The sequence below is a fragment of the Cucurbita pepo genome, chromosome 8, assembly GCF_057944985.1.
Source record: "Cucurbita pepo subsp. pepo isolate OVF chromosome 8, ASM5794498v1, whole genome shotgun sequence".
Lineage (NCBI taxonomy): Eukaryota > Viridiplantae > Streptophyta > Magnoliopsida > Cucurbitales > Cucurbitaceae > Cucurbita > Cucurbita pepo.
The window spans coordinates 4115746-4143086 of record NC_141805.1 but is presented as its reverse complement, the minus strand read 5'-3'; the positions used below and the strand labels follow the sequence as shown (position 1 = coordinate 4143086).

The window sequence follows — 27341 nt, the reverse complement described above, 5'->3', positions numbered from 1 at the left end:
GAAGGTGCCAAACTTAAAACCGACCGTACAAAATTAATATTAATATCAACAATCCAAATAAGTTTTAATAAATTTTTTTTTTTTAAAAAAAGAAGGACGGTACAAAATTAATATTAATAGCAAAAATCCAAAAAGTTTTAATAATAATAATAATAATAAGAAAATGAGGCGTTCGTTAATGAAGCCGTTAATGGAGGTTATTTAGGCGTTGAATATCTGATTCCCGATGTCCCATCGTACGCCCCAAAACAGTCCACCATTTTCGCACGTGCCATTCCTTATCATTCATTATTATATATATATATATATATTTTTTTTTAATTTTCTTCACGTAATATTTGCCGTAATTTTGGTTTTCTCTTCCCGACATTTATATTAAATTCCATTATGCTCTTTCTCTCTCTCCCCCATCCTTTTCTTACTCTTCAAACAACATATATTTTCCATTTTAATTTTAATTAAAATATTTACCCTTTCAATCAATCAACCATATCTTTAAATTGACTTAATTACATAATATTATCAAATATAATGTACCTGTCGTAAAAGATTGCTTAATTATATTAAAATTATACAAAAAAAAAAAAAAAAAAAAAAAATTATCAAATTCTTCCACGTCACTGTCTTGTTTTTTTGTTCAACATTTTACCATAGGTACTTATTAAAATTTTACGTGGCAATGACTTGATGGGTACGAAAGAATGATATTAAGACACACTAACTTTTCGTTCAATATTCTAATAATTTTTTTACTTTAAAAGGTAACTAAGTTAATATTGCAAGTTTCAAATCATACAATTACCTTTTAAATAAGAGGTAATAAATATTTTTTTATAATTTACCCAAAAAAAAATAACAACCCAATAGGAGATTCACTCTCTGACCTCTTAATTTTAATTGAATTATAAATTATTGTTGTTATATATATATATATATTAAAGGGATATATAATGGAGTTTTGTATCTTTCTTGGCGGCATAACCATCCCCATGGCCTTCTTAATATAAATAATATAGAAATTGCAATTTCTACGACCCACATGGTTATTAGCGTCATGTTAAGGGACACATAGTAATCAAATTTCTTGATAAGGTTAAATAAAAATTATACAAACAATCAAATTCACGTGCCAATCACTTTCACTTTCATTCATCAAATCGGAGAACTACCAGATTTCATTTTCATACAATATTTTTAGCATAATTAAATAAAATATATTTTAATATGAATAATTCAATCTCTGCTCGTCATTGAACTAAGAAAGGATAGAAATTATGATTCGTTTCACAAATGCTCTCTAATCCAGTGCTTCAATTAACTAGATGGATTCGTCGTGATCTCATCATATATTTTTTTTTTTTTTCATTTAAATTTTAAAGCGTAGTTTATAATATTTTTATTTAGTTGAAAAATTAATTATGTGAAATAAGGAAGTTAAGGTCGTTGTTTGTTTTGTTTTTATGTGTTTTTTGAAAGTGAGATCTCAACCATAAACTATATTTCTTTTTTCAAAAAGGTACCAACTAAATAATTTTTGTTTTTTTTTTCTTTTTTTCATAAGGGAGACAAAAAAATGTATTTGGGTGATAGCTCCATTAGTGATTATATTTATGAAGATAATGCCTATATTTTTGGACTTTTGAGATTAGGTAAAATGTAATTCATGCTCTTTCGATAATTATATTTTAGGTTTTCGGTCGTCTTAATCTTTGGCTTATATGTATAAAAGCAATTTTATTACAGGTGCATACGAGTCGGTGGAAAGTAAACGATTTTAAATATTGAGTTGTATCAAAAGTTGTTCGAAATGTTTTGACCGTTCTAGTTTTTACGTGGCTTTTGAATTAACATTTAGTATGAAAATAATGATGGTCTCCTGTAACTTTTTAATCAACATTTAATACAGGTAGGATGATTCTTTAGAATTGGTAAAGAATTGATTTTATAGACTCTATTTTGTTCTAATTTATTTATTATCTTTGGTGCAACTTCTATAACAATTTATTTATTTATTTAGATAATTTAGAACCCCTCTCGGTTCATCGAGGTAATGTATAATAGTTTTTATTTTTCTAACCCATAATTTCTTTAACAAACTATTTTTAATATTTTTTAATTTTACCATCTATTTTTTGTATTTCCTTACTTTTTAAATTGATGTCTTTTACTTCTGTGACAATATTGAACTATGTTAAAATATTACAATTTTGTTTGTGAACTCTTAATACATTTTTATCTTAATAATTAAGAATGGTACATAAAAAAAATTCAGAAAATTAAAATAAAAAATAAATTAGCTACTAGATAATCCAATTCGAAAATAGAGTAATGGGTTGGGTCAATAATAGCCCACAAAAGTAAACAAATAAAAATAATTATAAAAAAAAATAAGAAGATTAGTTTTAAAAAAACCTTCCTCACTTCTCTCCCCTCACCTCTCATCCATCCGTTCTCTATGAAAGGGAAGAAAAAAATATTTTCCCATGAAACAGAAAAAATTGAGAAAAAATGGACTCAATTAAATTAAAAATCAATAATATATCTGTTTACATAATCAAATGAAAGATAAAAGAAAATACAGAGACAAGGCTAACAGAATCGAAATAAAGAAAAATGAAATACACATAGAAACTAAGAATATGGCTAACATAATAGAAGAAAAAAAAAAAAGGAAAAACAACAACGAGAATAAAATATCTAAAAAATGTTAAAAGGTATTAATCACCGTAATAGAAAATAGAATATCCAGAGGGTATTAAATGATTTGTATGAAAATAATATTATAACAGCAAATACTCTAATATAGCACTTGATCTAGATGGGCTCAAACTTCAAACTTGAAACTAATATCATGGGCTCATATAGATTGACTTAGATTTCAATGGACAGAATCGAACTTTCGCTAAGGATAACTTCGCAACATCAACCTAAGCTAATCAGGTAAGTGACCTTACTATCGACATGATTATATTTGATGTTGGCACATGGCCCGTGGTTCTGCACGTGTTATATATTGATATGTGTGAATTGTTTATGGATTTATATGTTTATGATATGATATATATATGTTATAATATGTGAATTGTATGATAATATTTAATATGTAAATTGTATGATAATACTTACGATACAATATGTTCAATGATATGTTTGAGATAGGATACGATAATAATGTATTAAACGTAATGTAATGATGGATATGGGAGATTGATAAAAACGATATGATCACGATCAATTGACAAAAGAATATGGTTAGATTATGGATAGAAAGGGATAAGATTATGATAGATTGATAGAACGATAGCGTTAGGATACGTTTCTGTAAAGATGTAACTAAGGTACGTTCATGTAACGATATGACCACAAAATGTTTACGATATGACCTCAAAATGTTTACGATATGATATGATTATGATACGACATGTGAATGTAATATGATATGAAAATGATATAAGGTATGTTATGGTAGAAGATATGTGATAAATTGACATATTTATGGTATAATATATTGTGATGCGATATCTTATGGTATGATATGTATACGATGAAAATTATTATGCCTGGAAGCATGGAATTTATGATATGATATATTTATGTAATTTGAATGATATAATATGTTTGACATGCAAAACGACGAACTAGCATAAAATACATACAAATCCGACGTATGCATGAAAGATATGATAACAAAATGTGAAATGATAAGAAAAATGATGTGATATGTAAAAATGTTGAGACCTCATGCATTATTGTGTGCTCATGTATTGAGGGATATGCCTAGCCCTTCACGATAGTACAAACGCATACATTACGAGACAGGAGAACAATCATTATATTTATCATAATGCTGCGATAGTCAGGCACAAAAAAGATCATTATGTTAACCTAATGTTGTTGTGACGATGACTAGTTCTGGTCAGGCAGAAAAACGATCATTATGTTAACCTAATATTGTCAGGACGGTTACTAGTTCTAACGGGTGGTCGGCCTAAGGAGCTCCCATAGTATGCTCGCCCAACAAGAAAAGTGGCCTAACGGTATGCGACTTAACTAGTAAGTCCATACTCGCTCGTATGGGTATGGGTTGTGTGTAGAGTATATGGTACACATCCAACTTACCATTAAGATAGCATTATAGGAAAATAGATTGAAATGATGGGCCCGTCATTGCATTCACATGTATGGAATGACCTCCAATAGAGGAATGACATGACAGGGTATTTCCTACCACCTCTAAATATGGCAAATATTGGAGACCTAATATTGATCATTTATCAACAAACAACATTGACCATTATAAAAGTGGTTTATCCACACCACCATAGCTGAGAAAAGATTGCAAAAGAGAGAAGGTTTCAAAAAAGCATCAAATCTTGAAACTGATAAAGCCAATCCTCACATGAACAGCCCTTGGAAACGGACAGGTTTGTTCAACCTTCTCTCTACTCTGCCCTAAAACGTATGAAACAATTTAAAATTTCAGGTCCAAATCAAAAACTTAAAATCGAGTAAGTCCCATGATCGAATACCAATTTGATGAAATAATTGAGCTGCAAATCAAATCCAGAAATGTTTTTATCAAAGAAATTCTCGCCACCAAATCAGAAATACGTTTATCCCTAGGCATTTGACCAAATGGGATCATCGAGCTCTTATAGAACTTATCACTAAAATACCTCTCCAAAGGATCAGAAGAAGAAGAAGTGGAGCAAAAATGATTTTTCATTAGATGGAAAATTCAAATCATTAACTCCATGCTTGTGAACAAGTAATTGTCCAATAATGAGCCGGTAATGAGCTAGGAATGTTCATCTTCCTGCTCTAAATTGGGCAACAAATCAGTAATTCAATTCTATAAATTATAATCAATGAAAGTGGCATACCAGAACAAAGGGATGGACTTATCAATCATCTTTTAATCTCCTCAATAGCTTGGAAACCCATCGATTCACGCGTCGCTTTAACGAGTAACCAACCACCACCCCGGCAACAAAGCAAATACCACATAGCTTTGAACAAGTTAATATCGATACTACTTGCCTGCCCACACATACACACACCAGTCAAATTTATCATATTACAACAAATGAGGAAGACTGAACTTTTGTAGTTTCTGTTCAGTATAAATCAAAAGAAACAATCATAGAAGTTCCCAAAATTTCAAAAATAAATGAAATTCAATCTACCATATAAATTACTCCAATCCAAAAGAGTTAAGAAAAAGTGAACCATCAAAATGAAAATGGAAGTGAACCATTAAAAAGAAAGAGGGAAAAAGATTCCCAATGATTAAGGAAAAGGGAAAGTAATCCAACGGAATTCGCAGAGAAGACACATAGTTGTTAGAAATTTGAAGAGTGCCTTCAATATTCCAATTGTGGAAAAGAACAAAACTCAAACAAAAACAAGCAACAAATTGAGAAACGGGTGATTCCGGCAATGGCAACAAAAAAATATTAATAATAAACCCTCTGGCGGAGGAAAAGCCCGTAATCAACCGCACGAGTAAGGACCGATTAGAGCCCCAAGAAAGTGGACGGAAATCAAGACGAATTGAAAGACAACGAAGACAGAGCGAAAGAGAGAGAGAGAGAGATGGAGAAGTACCTGGGAGGTCTAGTGGCAAGCAATAGACGAGACTGATCGGAAGAAGATAGGGCGGAGGCGATTCCTTCTCCATTTCTCAAAGCTTCCACTGAAGAAGGTAACGCCGCCGATTTCATTTCTGCCGTCAACAATCGCCGTCGGACTTGAAAAAGAGAGAGAGAAATACAAAGTAGGGTTTAGGAGCCGTTTGAATTGTGGAAGAAGAGGGTGGGAATGGCATGAAATGTAATATTCTAATTTTTTAGGCTTTTTTTTTTTCTTTTTTTTTTTTTATATTTTTATTATCAGTTATTATTTACTCCTATATATTTATTTATTTATTTTAATAATTATTAATATTGATGGCTAAGAGTACGAAATGACCAATAAAAAATGTATTATTGTTTCATTAATAAATTATTACAATGGTATAAAATTTATAAATATATCTCATTAGTTATAATTTATTCTAATGTATAGAACATTTTGATTTTTTAAAATATAAATTCGAATAAATATTTACAATTAAATGTTTATATAATTTTATTAAAATTATTTAATTAAGCGTTATTTAAAGGATATTTTAAATGTTTGTTTGCTAGAGCATAATATTAGAAATTATAAAATAACAGATTAATTATAAATCCAGAAACAAAATTAAAGGGTAATATAGTAATTTGAAGTAGTAGCTGGGAAGGCTGAAAAGCGAGGACAGGAGGAAGTGGCGATCTGCACCCATCCAGGACGAGGTGAAGGAGCGCAAGGAAAGGGAAATCAGAGCTGTTTTGCAATGGCGAATAAGCCTTTGGGATCGACTGGAGAGTTCTTCAGGAGGACAGACGAGTGGAGGAAGCATCCGATGCTCTCCAATCAGTTCCGACATGCCACTCCTGGCCTCGGCATCGCTCTCGTTGCTTTCGGCATCTACCTTGTCGGCGAGCAAGTATATAACAGGATCCATTCTCCTTCTTCCTCTCACCATCACCATGCTGATGCTTCCTCCGCCACCCATTAACTCTTACCGGTGATTTCCCTAACTCTTCACTCCGGTTTTCATTTTAATACTTTCTTCCCTCCGCCGTCGGGGTGAATTCTGTCGTGTTTGAATCTTGTGTATTCATTTTCCCCTAGTTTTCTGTTTTAAATGAATTTTTATCCCGCTCTCATCTGAAGAGAACGAATGTGTTTCTTTTTTTTTCATCTTTCTGGGTCAAGGTTGCCCGTAATTTCGATGGGGTTTCTTTTTTATGTTCTAGAATTTCGCAGTGCTTCCTATTTTTCGATGTGCTATTTCTTTTTAAATGTATTCTGCGGCAATCTGTGGCGTGTTGTTGTCTATAATCGTTCAATGCTATAGATCTGTCTTTTATGTATACTTCTAAATAAATTAAGGGAGGAACGCACAATTTTTCCTGCTGCTGGTTATGACAATTTTGAATTTCTTGGAAGTTTAGCCTGATTAACTTTGGTAATTATGTTAGTGGTTGCTGGAATGGAAGTCGTTTTTATTTTTAGTAGTCTGTATTGGATATATTAATTAAGTCATGGGATATTTACTTCGAGTTTTCGATTTCATTATTCATGTATTGCTTGCATATTCATTCTTACCCAGGAATAGAGCTTGGTTCTTGTGTCGTTGTGACTGGCGTATCATAGTTTGATTGGATGCGCTATGAACTGTGATGCCATGAACATTGCGTTTTAACTGTTTTGGAGCTTTGTATGAAGGAATTGTGTCTTGGTGTTGTTTCTGCACCTACACGGGTATAGTCTCTGTTCTGTTCATTTGTCAAACCACTTTAAAATTATGGAACTTAGGAATAGCTATCTAGAGTACCAATTTGAATTTCCTGTCGCTTAGCTATGCGACAAATCCTCGCTATGTCAATTCCCCCTAATGATGAGGAGAATGGTCTTTTAATACTTTATTTCTTCTAAAGAATGCTTCTAATAGAATGTAGATAATATCTCAAGCTGTATGCATTTATATTTTCTCTGCAGCATTCTTCATTAGAAATAAACCGCTCTCCATTGAATAACAAAGTTTCATGGCTTGACAATGCATCTGGATGCACAAGGGCATCACTGGCATATGTATGTCTTATCCCCAAGTCTTTTTCTGAATTTAATGCAAGGGGAATTACCGATGTAGTGTCCTATCTCTTAAAAAAGATACAATATACAAGGTGAAATACTTTAGGCTCAATCTTGTTACAAGATTATGTAAGATTATAGTTATAACCTTGGTTGATAGATTGACGAAAGTCCTTCCTTGCACTATTTCCTACTCCCAAGGGGCCTGTTCTCTGTTAATTAGAGATGCAAGTATGAATGAGACCAATGTCTGTCTTATCTCTTTAAAAAAGATAAGATATACAAGGTGAAATACTTTAGACTCAATCTTGTTACTAGATTACATAAGATTATAGTTATGACTTGGTTGATAGATTGAGGAAAGTCCATCCTAGCACTATTTCAACTGCCAAGACACAAATCTAATACCAAGTGTTGATTGCTAACCAAGTCATTGAAGACTAGGAAAACTGATGACCATGTGGATTTCATACATGAAGTCATGGGGAGGAAGGGATTTGAGTTTAAGTGGAGACCTGAGTGTGGAGTTGTATAAGTTCAGTAATTTTTTCCCATATTTGTCAATGGGAAACCTAGGGGCAAGATATTTGCTTTTATAGGTCTTAGACGAGGGATCCTCTATCACCCTTTCTCTTTATCTTAGGGGTGAATGTTCTAAGTATGTTAATTTCGTTTGGAGTGCATAAAAGGGGTGGAAGAGGGGTTTAAGGTGGGAAAGGAGTTAAGGAGTTGATTCATCTATTGCATTTTCAGCTTGTTGATGACACCCGTTTTGTCTATTCGGGATTGGGAGGATCATTTGTTAATCTTAATGGTTTTTTGTCTTTCTTTGAAGTTTGTTTTTTTCCTTAACATTAATAGGGACGAAAACTCCATTGTAGGTTTAAACTTCTACCCCTCTAAGTTGAGTTCTTTGGCTTCTTTGGTTGGGTGTGAGGTGATTCAGTTCCCTTCTTATCTAGAATTTCTTTTGGGTGGTATTCTGAAGAGTGAGGGTTTATAGAGTCTTGTTATAGAAAAAATTCATAACCGATTGTCTACATGGGTAAGCATCTTCTTCTTGGGAGACGCACTATTGTTCCCTTGGTGTTGAGTGGATAAAAGGGGTGGGAGAGGAGTTTAAGGTGGGAAAGGAGTTAAGGAGTTGATGCATCTAGTGCATTTTCAGCTTGTTGATGACACCTTTTTCAATTTGGGATTGGGAGGATCATTTGCTAATATTCTTAGAAGTTTGTTTTTTCCTTGAGATTAATAGGGCAAAAGCTCCATTGTAGGTTTGAACTTCTACCCCTCTAGGTTGAGTTCTTTGGCTTCTTTGGTTGGGTGTGAGGTGGTTCAATTCCCTTCCTCTTATCTAGAATTTCTTTTGGGTGCACGTACATATTTGGGTTGGCCCAATGATAAGTCCATTGGGGAGGCCTTACGAGCCGATCCAAATGTGGCATAAATGGGTCAGCCCATGAGTCAGATCGATCGGGCTGGTCAAACTTTGCTTTTGAACCAATCATGGATCAATGGGCTTAACTTGGGCCAACCTTTGGGCATGGCCTTGTTGATGAGGTTGAACCCAGGGAAAAGGGAATTCAAGATTTGAACCCTTGATCTTCTATGGGTTTCTCTCACAATTATCTTTCTCACATCTTGCCTGCCACTTTTTTACCCTAAGGTGTCTTTTCTTTCTCCACTCTCTAGAATAACTTTTCAAAGGTCAAAATTTTCGTGTGACAAGTTTTACATAGGAAGTCAATACCATGGATTGTGTTCAAAAACACTCTGTGTTGTACTTGCTTTGGTGCATTCTTTATAGGTAGCAAGAGGAGGACCTTGATCATATGTTATGAGGTAGCCAGTTTGCACAATTGCTTTGGATTCAGAGGGATGGGTTGATTTGGATGTTTGTCATGGAGTAAGGATGGTTACTCTATGGTTGAGAGCAGGAAATGTTTCATGGCATGCTAGCTTCTTTGTTATTTTGTGGGACATTTAGCTTGAGAGGAATAGGATGAAGTTTATAGAGTTAGAGAGTTCGTCTGTGGAGGTTTGGGAGACCCGTGGTTACATGGCCTTTGTAAATAGGAGCTATGTTGTATTATGTTGGATTGAATTAGGTTTTGAACTCTTTGTTATTGTTTTTGTTTTCAGTAGTATGTCCTTGTATATTATTTCATTTCTCTCAACGGAAGCTTGGTTTCTTACCAAATAACTAAATAAAACTGGTATTTCTAACTTATAATATTTTTCTCTTATTTTTATTAAGTGTTGTTAATTGAATAGAGTTCTATGACAATGTAAAACTTTTTCCCGATGTGTTATGTTCAAAACATCCTCACTGAACTATCTCCTCACTCTTAATGTGTTCGTAAATGTTGTAATCTGTGCAACTTATGTGACTTCTTGCTAATTTTGCAGATGCTTCCTGCTACTGAATCTAAGCTTGGAGTACTACAACACTCTTTCCCTTTTACCCTTTTATGTGCAATAATAGTTCCCTACTGGACAAAGCACTTGAAGCTTGTAAATGTATTTGATGAGTTTGGGATTGAAATTTGCATCAAGACTTATGAAGTGTTTAAGTTTATAATCTAGTGGTTCTAGCAATTAATTTTGCTCATAGATAGTAATAAGATGTTTTGGTAATGATTTTGTTTATCATTGCTCCTTGAATGAAGACTTGCTGTAAGTAGTCTTGAATGCTTGATCTCCAGGAAACTTATTGGTAAGTGCTTATTAGTTGGAACATCATTTTTTAAATGCTGAAATATTTCGTTAGCTTTGGGAATAGAATGCTATTGATCATTCATAACCTACTTTTCTTATTAATTAGCACTAACGACTTCAAGTTTTACCCCTGTTAGGTTCAATGTAGCAAGAAAAATGTTGAGTATTTGGATAAAAGATTATTTGTACTCTATTCGTTGAGGTTTAAACTTTAGATCCTTTCGATTTCAAATACATTAAACGCGAAGATCCTTTTAACATTTTGCTTTAGTTTATACATGTCATTACGAAGAACATGAAAAATGTATAAAAATGAGTGGTCGTACTAAAAGTGGGTGACGGATATTTTAGAAAGTTGATTTTAGCATATTAATGGCTATTGCAAGCTAATTGTTTCGTCACACGTCCTTTTCTTCTTCTTCCTAAACGTATCTTTAATCCCATAATATAATAATTCCTAAAATTGTATCTTATAAGTTCAAAATTCTACTTTTACTTTTACTTTTCGACTCCATTAATTAGTTGCCTTGAAAATAAGGCTATGTAACTTAATCATTTTCAAGTTCGAGGACAATGGTTATGGAACCAGTGTCCATGAACTTGAAAATAAGGCTATGTAACCAGTGTCTTTGGTTATCTCTCGGCGGCAATGCACAATTTTATAGTTTCATAGTTTCATAGTTTCAGTCATCTAGTTACTTTGGGTTGCAATCTTGGGTGCAATTTTACAGCTTCAACACATAAAACTTATCAAATTCTTAAAATTCCTTCTATTTGATGATTTGTAACGATAAACACATAATTTCTCAATAATGGACTTTAGCAAACATGAACGAATAGCATTCTCATTTCAATCATTCATTTTGATCTAACTCATTTCAATTTCAAATGTGACAAGGGGGCCTAAAACGGAATACAAAATAAGTGGTAGTAGAATACAAATTTCATATCGATGAACATACAACTGAATGTTGGGATACAAGGTTTTTTACTCACTATTTTCATGTCTAACTAAGACCACTAACAAAATCAATTTTCATTACTATTTTAACATCTAAGACATACATTAAACTTCCACCATAAATACATGATGTACAGAGGTATACAACGAAATTGCATAAAAAGACGAATTGTCTTTTCTCTACATGTATAATACATATTATCAAAACCAAAAGGAAAATGTCAAGCAACTTTGTCACAAACTGAAAAGCTTCCTGGGTCGATGGTAATGCTCTTTGTGCAATTATTAGTTTTATAGATCCCCACTAATCTATCTGCTAACTCGAACATATTGTTTCTCAAGCTGTAGACATTATAAAAGACAATCAATCATAAATGGTATTGCCTGGTTAAATTGTAAGTCGGTAAGGATCCAGTTTGTGAGTTCATCAAACCTTATAATGATGAATTGAGCATCTTTGGTTCTGTCCTTCACATAATGGCCAACAATTGATACGTTCTTGAAATCTACAGCCACAAGAACCATAAGTTAATGAAGTGGAAAAAATATGGTCTAAATCTCATTCTAGTTTCTGGCTATGATACTAATTTTGTTTGAGTTCCTAAATTTTTGTGTGTACCATCTTAATCTCTCAACTTTTAAATATCCTATTTTAGCTCCTAAATTTTACATAAAAGTTCATTTTGGTCATTGAAGTTAATATTTCACTAACTGTTCCACAAAAATACCAAACTATTTTGAATCCTAACACTTGATTAACGGCTTGTGAGTTCAAACATTTGTCACTTAAAGGTGTCAAAATAAAAACATAAGATAAAAGGGGGCGGGCGGGCGGCCTACAAAGTTCTTTAAAATGAAAAGTTATCGAGAATTATGGGACCACAATGGATCTTAAACCAAAAGATCTTTTAATATTTTTATAGAATTATAAGCAGTCAGGGAGATGAAAAAAGAATTAAGTGCACAGTAAAGTTACCTAAAGCAGCATCAATTTCATCCATGACATAAAGCGGCGTTGGCTTGTAGTGGTGAAGTGCAAAAACGAGAGCTAAAGAGCTCAGAGTCTGAAAGAAACAACGAGTCCATTAAAATTCGACATATGCCACATGATGAATATAAGGATCGATGAAATAAGCAGGCTGCTACTATGGTTGTTTAAAGGTACAAAAATGCATTTCAAGCGTTTGCAGAAGAAAGATAGGATTTCAAGATATTTAGAGAGCAGCCAACCTTTTCACCACCAGACAAATTAGCAATATTCTTCCAGCTCTTTTTCGGTGGTCTGACACTAAAAACAACACCTTCAGAGAAAGGATCCAAAGAATCCACCAGCTCGAGTTCTGCATCGCCTCCAAGTGTGATCATCTGTCAAAGAGCATCAAGGAAGTATATCAAAGCGTACTACTCAGAAATACAACTAGCAACAAAGGACAATGGGAGAGGGATATGGATAAGAGTGGCCATTAGAAGATAAATGCAAATCCATATGATTGAATATATAAACGAAGAACATAAAATAAGTGTAGACTTGAGCAACAGTCTAAGCAAGAAAGCCGATAACCATCAACCTTAACTAGTGGGATTGTGATGCCCAATTTAAGAAAATCAAAAAATTGATCGATCATTCAGTTTCATACAACATTATAAAAGAGTGAAAAATGAATGTAAAAGAGAATGAAACAAGATAGAATGAGCTGAGATGCAAACCTGATACATTTCTTTTAACTTCAAAGATATAGCATTAAATCCTGACATGAACTCGTCCAACCTAAAAGTATTACGAGAAAATAACTAAGAAGCAGGAACCTAGAAAGGAATAGTGCAAAGAATTACAGCGCTCTAAAAGAGCAACAAAAAAAAAAAAAAAAAAAAAAATCAAGAAAATTTCATTTGCCTTTTTTTCCTTAATTCATCATATTTCTTTTTCATGTCATCGCGCTGCTGAGTGACTGTATTAAGATCCTCGACTCTTTCAGTATACACTTCCACTTTTCTTCGATATCTGTCGAGAAATGGCATTTCAGAAAGAAAGAAAAGAAAAAAAAAAAAAAAAAAAAACTCAAAATGAGTAGTCTTACTCGGTGATTGAATCAAGGTTCGGATTCATTTCTTTTAGTTGTGTATCCAGCAGCGTTACCATTTCAAGAGCCCTTTTCAGGTCGCAACACTCAACATTGTCTTCTTCAAGAGTTGCTTGAAGTTTCTCGGGGTCAACAAGATCTTTATGAATTCTGCCACAAGATATGCAATACTAATTCTTCATCCCAAAAAAAAAAAACGTACTGTAAAATGTTCTTTATCTTTCAAAATTTACTTACTGTTCCATATGCTTTGCTAAAGCAGCATGCAAATCATCAAGCTTTGTCCTGTAACCCTTCTCTTTCAGCTCTAATTCTTTGTATAACTTCTTCAAATCTTGTAGTTTGTAGTCAGCGTCAACCTATGTAACAAACAACCTTTCAATTTTGATTCTCATTCTACGATGATGCAAATAAAGAAAATAGTCGGAGGCTTGTAAGGGCGAACCTCTGATGCCCTAAGTTCATCCATAGTCTTCTTCACTTTATTATAATTAGATTTGGATGTGTCGCAGACTTCTTCTTGCAGATGAATAAGCTGCACATAAAGGGTACAAAATTATTTAGGAAATAAGCTTACAGAATTGCATAGAATGGGATGTGTAAACAACTAACTTTTTCTATCTCTTTGAACTTCTCATGAACTGCAAATGCTTTCACTTCTATTTCTTTGAATTTACCCTGCAAATTAATTTTCTCCTCGTCAAGTCGTTCCTTCTCCTTTTTTGATTCTTCAATAGCCTTTGTCAATTTCTTAATTGTTTTTTGGCCTGTTTCTATCTGAACTTTATAGCGATTGATATCTGTTCCGGTCTTGTCAATATCCTACAAAGGGACAAAACATGAATCTCTGACAGGTAGTTTGGTTATTTGGATATTCCATAGTAATAAATGTACTTACAGATTGAATCTTATTCACTTTGGACTTTTGAGCTTTCAATCTTTCACCACCAACATTTTCTATCTGACTCTGAAGTTCTAAAGCCTAAGAATCGAGACAAAGCATGAGCAAACTGAAAACCATTACCATGAAGCCATTTTGAACAAACTGAAACAAATAGTTCATGTTACAAGCTTCACAGCACTAAAATATACATATCAACCATGAGAGTGACAGATATGCTAGATAAATCTATTGACATTAGACTTGACCCAATGGGCATCATAGTAAGATAAAAACAATCTGTAGAAGAAAATATAGGGATGCTCCTAGAATACCTTCTCTTTAAGCGTTTTGGAGCCTTGCATAAGTCTATCAATTTCTTTCTCCTCTTCCAAGATAATATCCCTTAGCTCCCGTAATCGCTTGAGCTCATCATCTTTTGGCTTCGATGCAGCCTCAAGGGAACCTAATTGTTTTTTAAGATAGCTATGTTGTGAAGTCAAACTGTCAATCTGCATTAAAAAAAGCAGAAATAAAACATGTTAAAATAACTTCTATATTTATCAAGACAACAAAGTGAGGAGTCTATCAGTAAAACTACCTCCTGTTGGCTTTTTGCTAATGACATCTCTAACTGTCCCACTGCTTTATCTGACACTTGGTGACGTTGCACGGCATCAGCAATTCTTTGGCGAATTTTGCTCAGTGCATCAACCATTTCTGAAAGGTCTTTCTCAGCTTTTCCAAATGTTGCTCCTGAAACACTGGCAGATCGAATTGATGTACCCATCTTACCACCCCTAGGCATACCTCCCCCACCACTCATGGTTCCAGATTTCTCCAACAAGGCACCATCAAGAGTAACAACACGTCGAAAATCTCTACTACCACCATATGCGATTCGTGTTGCCTAGGTAGAATGAAGCAACATAAAACCTCACTAAAAGTTTAGAACTCAAATAAACTTCAATGAGCAATTATTGTTAGCAAAGAATTCTATCCCAATTTTAATTCTTTGTTCCCTAGAACGGTTATATCCTTCATTTTTTTAATCAAAATAATAATAAGAATATGATGGCAAGGATACACTCGTGTCACAAAGATCATTGTTTGCAGAACCATGTCTCAAGAATAACTAAATAAACAAAAATGAAGCACTTGCTATTTTCATGTAACAAATGTTGTTCCTTTATCGCTCAGTTCTAGAAAATACTTCTTGCTGGTATCATAATATGCAAAGTTGAAGCAGAGACATTGTAGAAATTTTGAATGATTAATTGGTCATTCAAAGTCCAAACAAGTTACGAAGTTACCAGATAGAAGAGGCAGATACTTACTCAAACTCAATTTACAGTATCCATTGTACACCTATCAACTCAAATAAGTTTTTTTTCTGAACATGTGCATTATCTCTGGCAGTTTAAGCTTAAAAATGTTAAAAATTCCATAATGTAGAATAAAGTACTGAGAACAAACCTGCTCAAGATCCTTAGCAACAACTGTATTCCCCAAGGCAGCAAAGAAGGCAAGCTTCATCCTATCATCTTGTATCTTAATTAAATCAAAAAGGCGAGGAACCCCTTCGGGAGTGCTAACCTTGGCCTTCATCTTTGACAAATGATCGACCTGCTTTTCCTGCACAATGAAATAAAAGAAGAGCCATTATTCCCAATTTCAAATTGTATGCTTTAACTTGTTAGGATGAGTACAGTAGTATCAAAGACTTAACAAACTTTTAGCATGAAAATCATCAAACAATATACTTTAAAATATATATACGTTTAAGTTTAACAAATATGCTTATGTCAGGTCATGATCTAGAATTTTAGATATTAACATGTCATCATAGATGCGTCATGTTGTATGCCATATATCGTGTCTATGTTGTGCCTAAATCTGAAAGTAGAGTTTTCTTGTATTCATCAAATTACCAAGCGCATAATTCTTAACTAAGTTCATTCCTCAAGGTGCTAAAAAGAACGAGACCAATTATTTCTTAGAAGAATAAAGTTCTACATATCACTGTGAGAAGCAATGTATTACCAATATCATGAAAGTTGCAACACCAAGATTTTCCCTTCGCAACAATTCAACGCATGCTTGTGCAGCACCAGATGTTTCCACAACAATATAATCAAGTCCATGGCAAGCGGTTGATATCGCAACATCATACTTGGCTGCAAATACAACATAATTACACCAAAACTACAAATATTTTGAATGAAAAGATAAGACATCAGAAGTAAAGTGCTAGATGATTGTAGAAGGAGGCGTGTGAGAAAGACAGTAGGGAAAAGGAAGTTGTTACAAATTAGTTAGTACGGGCCTGTTGGTTGTTTTAGGTGAATGGGTGTTGTGTTGTGCATATGGAATGGGGGAAAGAGATGGAAGGGTATCTTTTTTAGTAGGCTATTTTGTGGTAGGTTTTAGTGGGAGAGAAGGGAAGCTCTATAGTTCTTCCCTAGAACAATGTACCGTTATTGATAAATAAAACCTAATTTTATCATAAAGTAATCATATTCCGATGACTTCATATGCCAATACTACTAGAAAGCATAGTGATCTATGTTACACAAATTTTCAAAAGCACGTACAAGAGGCTTGACAATACCATTATATGCCTAGAATTATATTATGATATATATAGCCAAGGAAGGTTTAAGATATGAAAAAAGTTGCATCAAAAGAATAATATCACAAATATAGAAAACTCACCGTCAATAGCACCTAAATCCCCCATTCGCCCATATATACCCTCAATCTGATTAGATTCCTTCGCCTTCAAAATTGCTTTAAGGACCGATCCCTGGCTTTTCTCTGAATCCATAACAAACTTAAGTTCTGCAACCTTCTGCCTAGCAGCCTGTTCTAAAGGAATAAGTATTTCTTGTTCCTTGATGCACTCCTGAAAAGATAATGAAGCATCTTTCATCATTTACCATAGCATAAAAGAAAACAATAGAAAATTGCTCTTAAACAAGTACTTGTTCTTCTTCTTGAGCTTTCAAGGATTCCAACTTTCTCTCTTTAAGCTCATTTTTAATTTGTTCAATGCTAGAAGACTTTTCTTCTTTGCTTTTCAGTATGTTATCCATCTGCTTGCGAGCATCATCAAAAGCTACACGATCACCTTCATGCTGAAACAATCGCCACAATTCAGACAATAAGATAGAATTCTAACTCCACATTTCCTAAAAGATATGCCCACAGTCATATTCTTTTAAAAAGAATTAATCTATCAAATAATGACTTTTTTATTTATAACTATTTTTTGTATTTTTCTTGTTCTGCAAGTAAAAGAGATATCATCAATGATATAAGAAAAATGACTAGAAAGTTGCAGCCTTAATAATTATATACGTGAAAACGGACATAGTCAACTTTAGTTTGAGAAGATTTCTGCAAATGTGAGGCCTCACTGTGAAGTAGAAAAAAGCTATTAAGGATAGGAGTAATGGACATTAAATCATTACTGTGTAGTCCAAGAAATGCATGAGCGATAAGTTTACCTTCTCAGTCAATAGTCTACTCTCAGTACGTGCGACTTCAAGTTTTCCCTTGTGCTCAATCAGTTGCTTTTCCCAAGGTTCTAATTCAACACGAACTTTTGCTAACTCTGAGCGGTACATCTCAATTTGAACTAGAAGCAAATGAAATAAAGAATGGAACAAAATTAAAAAATGTTAATTGCAACATTAGCACGGACAAATACTCAACCTCTGCAAATTTTGTCTAGAACAGAAAAATTAGACTTTAAGGTTAAGATTGGAAGATAAAATAAAAAATAGAAAAAAGAATTTTATAGACTTTCAATCTGTTGAAAAGAAATAAGGTTTGCATGGTTAACAAAACAAACACAAGATACCCCTCAAACACTATCTATCAGTTTCATGAATTAACATGCCATGCAAAATGCCTTGCTCATTTCCTGGAACAAAACTCTATGTTTACAAAGAATGGATAGAATTGAAGTTAGTTAAGTTACATTTATGAAAAGAAATAAAATGATAAAACTTCAATGTTAACGAATCAATGATGACAATGCTCTTCACAACACCCTTTTCTCCTTTAATGGGAGGAGGTTCCATTGTAGTCAAATCTTCACGATTAACAAAAAAAATTATAATAGGGATTGAATCTTAGTATACAAAAACAATTCAACAATATTCGCTAGCTCTTGGTAACGCTACGGAATCAATTTAAATTTCATAGGATCTAAAATATTTACTGAAAAATATAACTACCTTTTGAATTTTCTTGAATCTCCTCCAATATATTCTCCTCCTTTGAAAGAAGTTTTTGCAATTGTGGAATACTTTCTTCAAGCTTCGGAATCAAGCTTGTTGATTCTTCACACTCCTTTCTTAAGTCGTCAATTTTTGTAGAATCCTGTAATAAAAGGCAAGATCAGATATATGAACATACACAATACAAATTGGACATTTTCCACACCTTTTCAAACTTATCATTAAGTTTCTTAATCTTCTGCTTTATGTGCTTCAAATCCTCATGGTATTTAACATCCTGACGTTCAAAGTCCTTAAACATTTCCTTGGTTCTTCGCAAGTCATCATCCAATTCCTAGATGCACAATTACAAGGTATAAATTGGTCATATAACAAAATCCCATCTTAAAATCAGGTCAAACAAAAAGAACTTGAGTCTGAAAAAATTGGAAGAAATTAAAACAAACCTCTTTTCTCTTCATATTTTTTTCATGCACAGCTTCAAGTTCCTTCAGTTCCTTGCTAGTTTCACGAATCTTTTCCCTGCAACAAGACAATTAGCATACACTATAGACATTTCCAATCTAAACTAATATGGTTTCATTTGTTGGGCCAGAAAAATCATTTATTACAAAATATTGAGCTTAATGAATCAATTTTATGCTAAAATTTTCAATATCATTCCACCCAACTCTAACTGGAGTAAGTGGTAAAATTAATACCTCATAAAAATCAAATTAGAAAATTGCTCAGAACCCAACCAATAATCACGTAGATTCAAATAAGAAATTCACCTTAAATCAAGCTAAGAAATGCCCAAGCCCAACCATACAAACATTTGAACCTAATTACAAAGTGAACAAGTAAACGGGTAGCTAAAACCAACATCAAAATGCCCGACCCACACTAAAAAAAACGAAAGCAGTTGGTATTTTGAAAAGTGCACCTAGGCGCAGTTCCCACGAAATTCTCCAAGGGCACTTCAATTCTTCAAACAAATAAGAAAGTTCAAATTTCGTAGATTAATATTATTTACATATTTTTCTACGGTGTATCTCACAAAATAAAGCCTTTTGCAATTCCACTTTTACTTCTCTTTAAAGTCTTACCAAAAATTAAGAACTGTTCTCAATTCACTCTCTGTTTCTTAAAAATGAAAAAAGATTATTACAATGCTCTTGTTTCATTAATTTTTCATTATCTATATAAACAAATTTATATACCTTTTTGTACTATTTGCCTCACCAAGACAAAACAAACGCATTTAAGCTTCAAAAGGCTACTGCAGTTCGTCTCATGTTTCAAAGGAAAACACAACCAAAATAATCCATACCTATAAAAAGAAATCTCATCTAGCTAAAAGAAACTAATAACTACCCATAAATCTTTGCAAGAAAGCATAAAAGCTCAACTAATAGATATCATTAATTATACAATTTTTTCAAGCTCAAGATTCAATTTGATGAAATTAAAACTAATTTTTTCTTTTTCAACTAAGTAGAAGGGTAAAATCTAGATTTTTTCGCAAATATAATAGAGTCCAACAGAAATGAGGAGCTAAAGTAGATAGAGATAAAGAAAGAACCGCTCAGTTTTCTGATTTGCTTCTAAGGTGGACACTTCATCTTGAAGTTCAGTCACTCTCTTTGTAGTATCTTCGTGAGCTAGTTTAGAGGCTTTCTCTCGCCACTTCAAATGTGATAATTCTTTCAGCATGTAGGCTTCTGCTTCGTTCTTGACATCCTGATATGTGTACATGTAAAAATTGTTTTGTTTTTATATTCGAAAATTGTTTTCAGTATGTAAGGGTACTCTACCTCCAAGCCATCTCTTTCCTTCTCAGCTAACTTAACCATTTGCACCACTCCAGTACGTTTTTCATTGAGGAACTCTAGCCTATAAGACCAATTACAAACAATGTATACAATGGTCAAAGTCCAAAAAATTAAAAAAAATAAAATATTAATGTGGATCTCTATAATGGAAGAGATAAATATATAGATAACATCAATCCTTTGATCCTGAGTTTTTAAAATAACAGACTTTGATTAAAAAAATTGTCCAACATTACGGAAATAGTTAATATAAACACGAACTATTTCCTCTCTTTAACTCTATCCCTAAGGATTAAAGAATTTTCTTTGAAATTAAATTGTGAGTGAACTTTTTTATTCTCTATGTAGTTTTAAAAGAAGCTTGATGAAGTAAATAAACTAAATACTCATCAAGTGGAATAGATATCGAGTGACCTTTGTTCTCCCATGTCTTACTTTTTATATCCCTAACATTTCGAGCATACAAATTCACAACTTCTAGCAACCAATTTGAGCCTTCTAAGGTATTTTATCTCTTCAACTTCCAATTTTTTTTTTTTTTTTTCCCCAAAGGTGCTCTAAGTAGTATTCTATACGTGAGATGAGCTGAAAATTATTAAAATTTAGTGTACATTAGGTATTAGAAAAATATATGTAGTCTAATCAAATTGTAAATGTAAACGCTCTTTGTTCGTGCAAGATTTTTTATGCCCCAAGAGCAGGAACAGCAACACTCACAGAATAATGGCATACAGTGCAAGATTTTTGATATACTTATATCCACCAAATAAACTTGAAGAAAAAGACACTCACTGCTTGTTTGACTCATCAATCATTTCAACATATTTGATGGTTCCAATTATATCCTCCAAATATTCAAGGAATCCCTCATCATGAGGTCCTTGAGCTTTTGGCTTCATCAGTGAAATCTGCTCGACTTCACCCTGATAAAACCAAAGATATATCACATTTTATAGAATTATACCACAAGAATAAAAACAATGAAATTGGACAAACCTGAAGGATTAAAAAGCGATTGTTGTCCAAATCAACTCCTTTACCCTTCAATTTTTTGGTAACTTCAGTGAAGTTACTTGCACGATTATTAATATAATATTTAGAAGAGTTATCACGAAAGGCAGCCCGGGTTATAACAAAGTCACTTCCAGGAACAACTTCATATTCCCCATTATCCTGCAAAGTTAGTCAACAACATAAATCAAAATGAGTTATTAATTCTATAAAAACAACACATTTTAAGAACATGCAAGCCATAAAATAGTTAAGAAGGAATTGTCAATCAATAGTTACCGAATCAACTATTTCCTCGAAGTGAACTGAAACACTTGCACTCTCTAGATTTTGGTGATCGGTAGAATTATGAATTAGCTCTGAGACTTTGTTGAGTCGCATCTGCACATCAATTTGCCATTAGAAAAAACTAGGGGAATTTAATAACTCAATTTCCATTGCAATGAATGCACCATTATTATGTTGTGGAGTTTGTATACATGTAAGAATGATAGTCATATGTGACTATTCTGTCCCTCCTCTATATATACTCTATTTAAAGCAATAAGAATCAAGTTTATTAGCAACAACTCTCAATATTTACCCAAAATAAAGGAATATATTTAGAAGAAACATTAGACCTCAAGGCTGAATCCTTGAAGATATGAGTTATCCTCATTGTGACAGTGCTTGACGAATGGAACAATGGAAATTAGACAAAAGCGATGTCATTTTGAACGGAAATCTAGATGAAAAATGCATCTATTGGAGACCAAGGGTTTCACATAATCAAACACTCATTTTTCAAACAAATTGGATACAGACTCGCTCACGTGCATGCACTGAAAGAAGCCCAAGGAGCATGTTATTATAAGTACAAAAGCTGGTTCAGGATTTGTGACATTAAAAGCTGACGATTCATTTTTCATCGAAATATGACTGTTTTCCTTCCAATCTATGCAAACAACATGCTTGTGCCTCAAAATAACTAAATGCAAATAGACTGATACATATATGAGTGCACTTAAAAACTTAGGTGACTTTATATATTAGGTATTGAAATTTTAACATACAAAAAGAGGATGCACCACGCCGAAAGAAAATATGACATTATCTACTACAAATGTTGAAGCTTTAACACCTTGAGCCATATTGTACTTTTGCCACTCTTCAGAAGGTTCTATCTATAAACATTGTTGAGTTCCTGGCCTCCAAGACAGAACTACAGTGTACAGAAGGCTTGAGTGCACTTCACTATTTTACCAACACCTAGATTCCCATTCATAATTAACAAATCGAATCATTGGTTTCTTGTTCAAACAAAAAATAACGAATTGAAAACTCACGGTATCAAGCTTCTAGAAATGAGATATTAAAAAATATTAAAAAAAGGACAAATCAGACCCCAGTTGGATGCTAATCGCACTTGTTGCCAGTAGGAAGTTAGTCAATTGCTACAAACAAAGAATTTAATGAGCAACACCTGATATATTTCTGAGCTACACTAGATACATTTCCTCTTAGTACATGATTTATTTAGATAACAACGAAAATTGGCTCAATTCATTGTGCTTCCCCATTCCAACTACCTGAAATCTTACCTGAAATTTAAAGGGAAAAATATTCCATAGTCATAACAAACTTCAGATCGTTTGACCTACCTGTTTAGCTCGCTTGCCAAAGACAAATAACATGGCATCGATTACATTACTTTTTCCACTGCCATTGGGTCCAACCACCGCAGAAAAACTCTGAAACCAGAAAAATCAGAGGAAGAGAAGATGAATTCAGTCATCCATTTCAACAATTCTAAGCACCAAAACAAAAAAAACCCTATCTCTAGTGCTGACGAACCTTATGGAAGGGTCCAACGCGCTGCTCACCGGCGTACGATTTGAAGTTTCTCAAAACCATTTCCTTAATGAAGAGCCTCGGACCTCTGGATCTTCCAGCGGAAGAATCAGCACTTCCCGCCATGATCTCATCCGCCACTTCGCAACCCATAGTGTCTGAGCTTCCCTCCCCTTTCGAAATGAGAAAAAGGCTCAGCTCCTAGGCGGGAAACATATGAACACTCCCATTTTAAAAAGAAAGTATGGGCCGTTGTATTGAAAGCGGTCCGACCCAGAAATCAGATGATAAATCTGCTTAGATATAATATAATAAACAACAGCTAACAAATAGGGGATGTAGCTCACATGGTAGAGCGCTCGCTTTGCATGCGAGAGGTACGGGGTTCGATACCCCGCATCTCCATAATTCAGTTTTTGATGAACTTTTTTGCGTGCTGGGCTGGAATTAGTCCTGATGGCTTGTTTTTAATGTGGCAATTGAGTGAGAAACAGATAGATTTCATTATTTTAGATTCATGTTGATTTTGGAAAGATCAAAGTGGAAGCTTATTCTATAATTCGAGTGAGTGTTTAGAGCCCCGGTGGAAACTTGAGTTTGAAGCTCTTGGTGTGACAGGTAATAGTACTCACCGGTTTGTTCCAAATTCGTGAGCTATAATCCACCAAATTGATTCCTACCCCTCCTCGATCAATACCCACAAGTTTCACCAAGGTAGCGAAGGCTTAATCAATACTCCCAATTCAAGTTTCTATAACCAACCGATGGAGGAAGTTCAAAATCTCAATCCAACTGTACATAGGAATAAATCCTAGGTAATCAAGAATCATTTAAATAAAAGACTACAAAGTGTTTAGAACTCAAGATGGGTGGGGAACAAATCTCTAACAAGACAAATTAATTGTCAATTTTGAGAAGTAAAATGATGAAATGATGAAGAGTCAAAGTCAATGGAGAGTCTGACAGAAATGGACTTATTTAATTTTAGATTATGTTTTGATTTAAAAATTTATCTTTTATTTATTTATTTATTTTATTTTATTTTATGTTTTTTTTTTGCTTTGTAGCTGAAAAAAAAAATTGAGTAAGAGGAAGACCGAACCGAATCTAACTGGTTTGGTTCGGTTTAGGCATGAGATCAAAGTGAGTAGTGATAAACCCATAGGTTTTCGGCTTAGGAAAAAAACCGAGAACCGAACCCGTGGTAGAATATGACACGTGGTTGACAACGATTGGTTGAAAATACGTCAATTACAATCTGCGCCTCAAAATCTATAAAATAAAAATAAGTGGAAAGATGTTTGCATTGGCATTTGTTCTCTTCGTCGTCTCAAACATTAAACCGATCCTTTGGAGGCATAGAAGACTACAAAGTGTTTAGAACTCAAGATGGGTGGAAGTTGAAGAATTTCAAATTCGGGAACAAATCTCTAACAAGACGAATTAATTGTCAATTTTGAAAAGTAAAATGATGAAATGATGAAGAGTCAAAGTCAATGGAGAGTCTGACAGAAATGGACTTATTTAATTTTAGATTATGTTTTGATTTAAAAATTTATCTTTTATTTATTTATTTATTTTATTTTATTTTATGTTTTTTTTTGCTTTGTAGCCGAAAAAAAAAATTGAGTAAGAGGAAGACCGAACCGAATCTAACTGATTTGGTTCGGTTTAGGCATGAGATCAAAGTGAGTAGTGATAAACCCATAGGTTTTCGGCTTAGGAAAAAAACCGAGAACCGAACCCGTGGTAGAATATGACACGTGGTTGACAACGATTGGTTGAAAATACGTCAATTACAATCTGCGCCTCAAAATCTATAAAATAAAGCATTTGTTCTCTTCGTGGTCTCAAACATTAAACCTATCCTTTGGAGGCTCTGCCGATCCCAACTCGAATTTGACTCAGGCAAGTTCTCCTCTGATTCAATCTCTTTTCTTTCTCTGTAATGTTAAGATCTCCTCCTTCTACTTTTATCAACCAGATCTCGATCTTGTTTCGGATTCTTTTTCATAGAATTAATTTGATTAGGGTTTGACTTCGTTTCGTTTCACGCCCAGATTTATAGTTTTTTCTTCTTTTCTGTCCGAATTGCAATTTCCTGCCTGCCTTTTGTGTCTCACAGATTTTGGATGGTTTGCAGATCTTGCTTCATATTTATATCTAAGACGCAAATTAATTTAGCCTAGTTTGTTGGAAATTAATTTAGCCGATCTATGAGTTTTCTGCAAAGATTTATTGAACTGAAATCGCTCTTATCTTGTAAGGTTCGTTTCGCTCCTCCATCTGGGTTTTCTGTTGCAAAACAACAGATCTCCCTCTTCTCCCTCCCCACCCCCCTCTTTCAATTTGTTTCTTCCTCTGTTTGGTTCTGTTTGGTGAGAGTTTATGGCGGCTGTTATGAAAAATTAAGACTTGAAGTTGTTTGTTGGCTTCTGAAACTTATGGATTGCTATAGGTTGCAATTTACGGAAATTGTCTGAACTTCTGTTGAATGGTTTGTTTTTCCTTCAATTTGCACGTCCCAGGTTTTTATGCCTTGCTGATCCAGAATTGTGTAGGTTTTTAGATCCTCAAGCCAATATTGGTCAAATAAACTTCTGATTTCATGCATAATTTGGTATATTTGTTAGTCATGATCTCTGATTTTTCTTTCCAATTGTTGCAAGCGAATGAGTTAGTCGCAAATTAAAAATCTCAAATCATGGTCTATTAGTTTGTTTCATTACATAGTGCCTCTATTTGAGGTTTCAAATTATATTGTTTGGTAAGTTTTAAACCCACTTTCATGCTAGGATTTTAAGAGGTTGGGACTGTGATCTCCCCTCCATTATGTATTTGGTATGATTTCGGTTAGGGCTTTGTTAAATAATGGACATCCATATCTTGTGATTTGAGGAAAGAATTTACAGGTCAATATTCCTTCGAGCCTGCATTGTTCTTATTTGATTGAGAAATGTTAAATAGAGGATCCGAACAGTTTAATTAATCGTTGTCATTTAGTCAGTAGTCGTCTTGGGAGTTCTAACATTGTTTACTCCTTGAGTCGTCTTGGGAGTTCTAACATTGTTTACTCCTTGAGTCGTCTTGGGAGTTCTAACATTGTTTACTCCTTGCCAATACAGAATGGCACTAGGTGGAGGAGCTCCCCAGAGAGGAAGTGCGGCAGCTACTGCCAGCATGCGCAGGAGAAGGACGACAAGTTCAGGTACATCTGGAGGGGCAGCTGGAACAATGCTGCAATTTTACACGGATGATGCTCCTGGCCTCAAGATCTCCCCCAACGTTGTACTCGTCATGAGCATTGGTTTCATTGCGTTTGTTGCCATTCTCCATGTTATGGGAAAGCTGTACTTCGTGCGAAGAGAAGCCTAGTGGGTTTTGCCCTTGATTAAGTATTGAATATTTAAATGCAATGAGACTAAAGTTTAATTTTGATCTAAATTCTCCTTTCATTACAGTGAAACAAATTTCCATTTTTGTTACTAGTTTTTTAGCATGAAAGATTTCTGTTCTGATTGTGATTTACTTATTGCAAGTAAGCTGCAGCGTTTGGTAATAGGCTGACTTGACGTTTTAGAAATTGGGAGCGTTGCATATTGCAACCTATTGCAAGTTTGCAACATGGCTTCCAGGAAGACACTTTTTCTAGTTGATTCTTGAATGGAATCGGATTTGTCTAGAGTGGTTTCCATTCGGCAGCCTTTTCAATTTAAGCTTCTCTACTTTCAAATATACATATTGTCCTTTCCTATTTTTTGGTCTTGTTTCTTGAGAAAATATATCATTGCTCCTTTTTTCCTATAAATATTGATCTAGAAATGATAATAAAAATAATTCCATTAAGAAAAATACAACACGAATACATTTTTCATATTTTTAGGACCAATTTACACTAACTTATGTCACACAGCCAAAAAAAAAAAAAAAGTCCAAAATGGCTTCCACATTTTCCACATTAGTATTAGCTTTAAAACGGCTTTCACACTAGTATGGCCTGAAAATGGCTTTCACATTAGTATGACCATAAAAATGGCCAACATAAATAAATAAAAAGATGAGGGCGAAGATTAAGGAATCCATTATAGCACATCTCAAGAAAGAAGAAAATGACCTTGG

General features: G+C 33.8%; 4 protein-coding genes and 1 non-coding gene across 7 annotated transcripts; 3 read left to right on the top strand and 2 right to left on the bottom strand.

Moving 5' to 3' along the window:
• Nucleotides 1–4100: 4100 nt before the first annotated feature.
• LOC111800746 (uncharacterized) lies at nt 4101–5827 on the bottom strand. 3 transcript variants are annotated; one of them, XM_087125917.1, is made up of 3 exons: nt 5608–5827; nt 4884–5040; nt 4101–4447 (listed from the first exon to the last, which is right to left on the bottom strand). In XM_087125917.1, exons 1-2 carry the CDS (start codon nt 5721–5723, stop codon nt 4905–4907), a joined length of 252 nt encoding a protein of 83 aa, XP_086982043.1. In that variant the 5' UTR covers nt 5724–5827; the 3' UTR covers nt 4101–4447; nt 4884–4904. The 3 variants fall into 3 exon arrangements, with proteins under 3 accessions (XP_086982043.1, XP_086982042.1, XP_023540347.1); XM_087125916.1 differs by having other exon boundaries at nt 4101–4452; nt 5608–5826; XM_023684579.2 differs by lacking the exon at nt 4101–4447 and having other exon boundaries at nt 4705–5040; nt 5608–5825.
• Nucleotides 5828–6280: 453 nt separating this feature from the next.
• LOC111800747 (NADH dehydrogenase [ubiquinone] 1 beta subcomplex subunit 3-B) lies at nt 6281–10291 on the top strand. Its single transcript, XM_023684580.2, has 2 exons — nt 6281–6610; nt 10090–10291. Exon 1 carries the CDS (start codon nt 6377–6379, stop codon nt 6599–6601), a length of 225 nt encoding a protein of 74 aa, XP_023540348.2. The 5' UTR covers nt 6281–6376; the 3' UTR covers nt 6602–6610; nt 10090–10291.
• A 1037-nt stretch (nt 10292–11328) lies between these two features.
• On the bottom strand, nt 11329–23435 carry SMC3 (structural maintenance of chromosome 3). The gene is made up of 28 exons (XM_087126509.1): nt 23226–23435; nt 23033–23122; nt 21672–21773; nt 21378–21554; nt 21174–21304; nt 20364–20442; nt 20132–20289; nt 19014–19089; nt 18773–18901; nt 18565–18709; nt 17830–17960; nt 17305–17457; nt 17036–17225; nt 16364–16497; nt 15797–15955; nt 14922–15230; nt 14656–14832; nt 14339–14422; nt 14053–14262; nt 13886–13975; nt 13678–13799; nt 13438–13590; nt 13254–13361; nt 13067–13127; nt 12590–12724; nt 12336–12423; nt 11793–11865; nt 11329–11701 (listed from the first exon to the last, which is right to left on the bottom strand). The coding sequence occupies exons 1-28, from the start codon at nt 23373–23375 to the stop codon at nt 11581–11583; spliced, it is 3735 nt and encodes a 1244-aa protein (XP_086982635.1). The 5' UTR covers nt 23376–23435; the 3' UTR covers nt 11329–11580.
• Nucleotides 23436–23554: 119 nt separating this feature from the next.
• Nucleotides 23555–23627, top strand: TRNAA-UGC (transfer RNA alanine (anticodon UGC)). Its single transcript has one exon. It is a non-coding gene; the product is annotated as a tRNA-Ala (tRNA).
• Nucleotides 23628–25024: 1397 nt separating this feature from the next.
• LOC111801224 (protein transport protein Sec61 subunit beta) lies at nt 25025–26707 on the top strand. The gene is made up of 2 exons (XM_087126476.1): nt 25025–25130; nt 26348–26707. Exon 2 carries the CDS (start codon nt 26349–26351, stop codon nt 26595–26597), a length of 249 nt encoding a protein of 82 aa, XP_086982602.1. The 5' UTR covers nt 25025–25130; nt 26348; the 3' UTR covers nt 26598–26707.
• Nucleotides 26708–27341: the final 634 nt, after the last annotated feature.

Excerpts from the sequence above, each read along its gene's own strand:
- LOC111800746 (XM_087125917.1), bottom strand. The coding sequence starts at position 5,723 with ATGAAATCGGCGGCGTTACCTTCTTCAGTGGAAGCTTTGAGAAATGGA. Across the intron at positions 5,041-5,607 it reads CTTGCCACTAGACCTCCCAG|GCAAGTAGTATCGATATTAA; the intron begins GTACTTCTCCAT and ends ATGTGTGGGCAG.
- LOC111800747 (XM_023684580.2), top strand. The coding sequence starts at position 6,377 with ATGGCGAATAAGCCTTTGGGATCGACTGGAGAGTTCTTCAGGAGGACA.
- SMC3 (XM_087126509.1), bottom strand. The coding sequence starts at position 23,375 with ATGGGTTGCGAAGTGGCGGATGAGATCATGGCGGGAAGTGCTGATTCT. Across the intron at positions 20,290-20,363 it reads AGGAAAGAGATGGCTTGGAG|GATGTCAAGAACGAAGCAGA; the intron begins GTAGAGTACCCT and ends TACACATATCAG. Across the intron at positions 17,226-17,304 it reads AAGCTCAAGAAGAAGAACAA|GAGTGCATCAAGGAACAAGA; the intron begins GTACTTGTTTAA and ends TTATCTTTTCAG.
- LOC111801224 (XM_087126476.1), top strand. The coding sequence starts at position 26,349 with ATGGCACTAGGTGGAGGAGCTCCCCAGAGAGGAAGTGCGGCAGCTACT.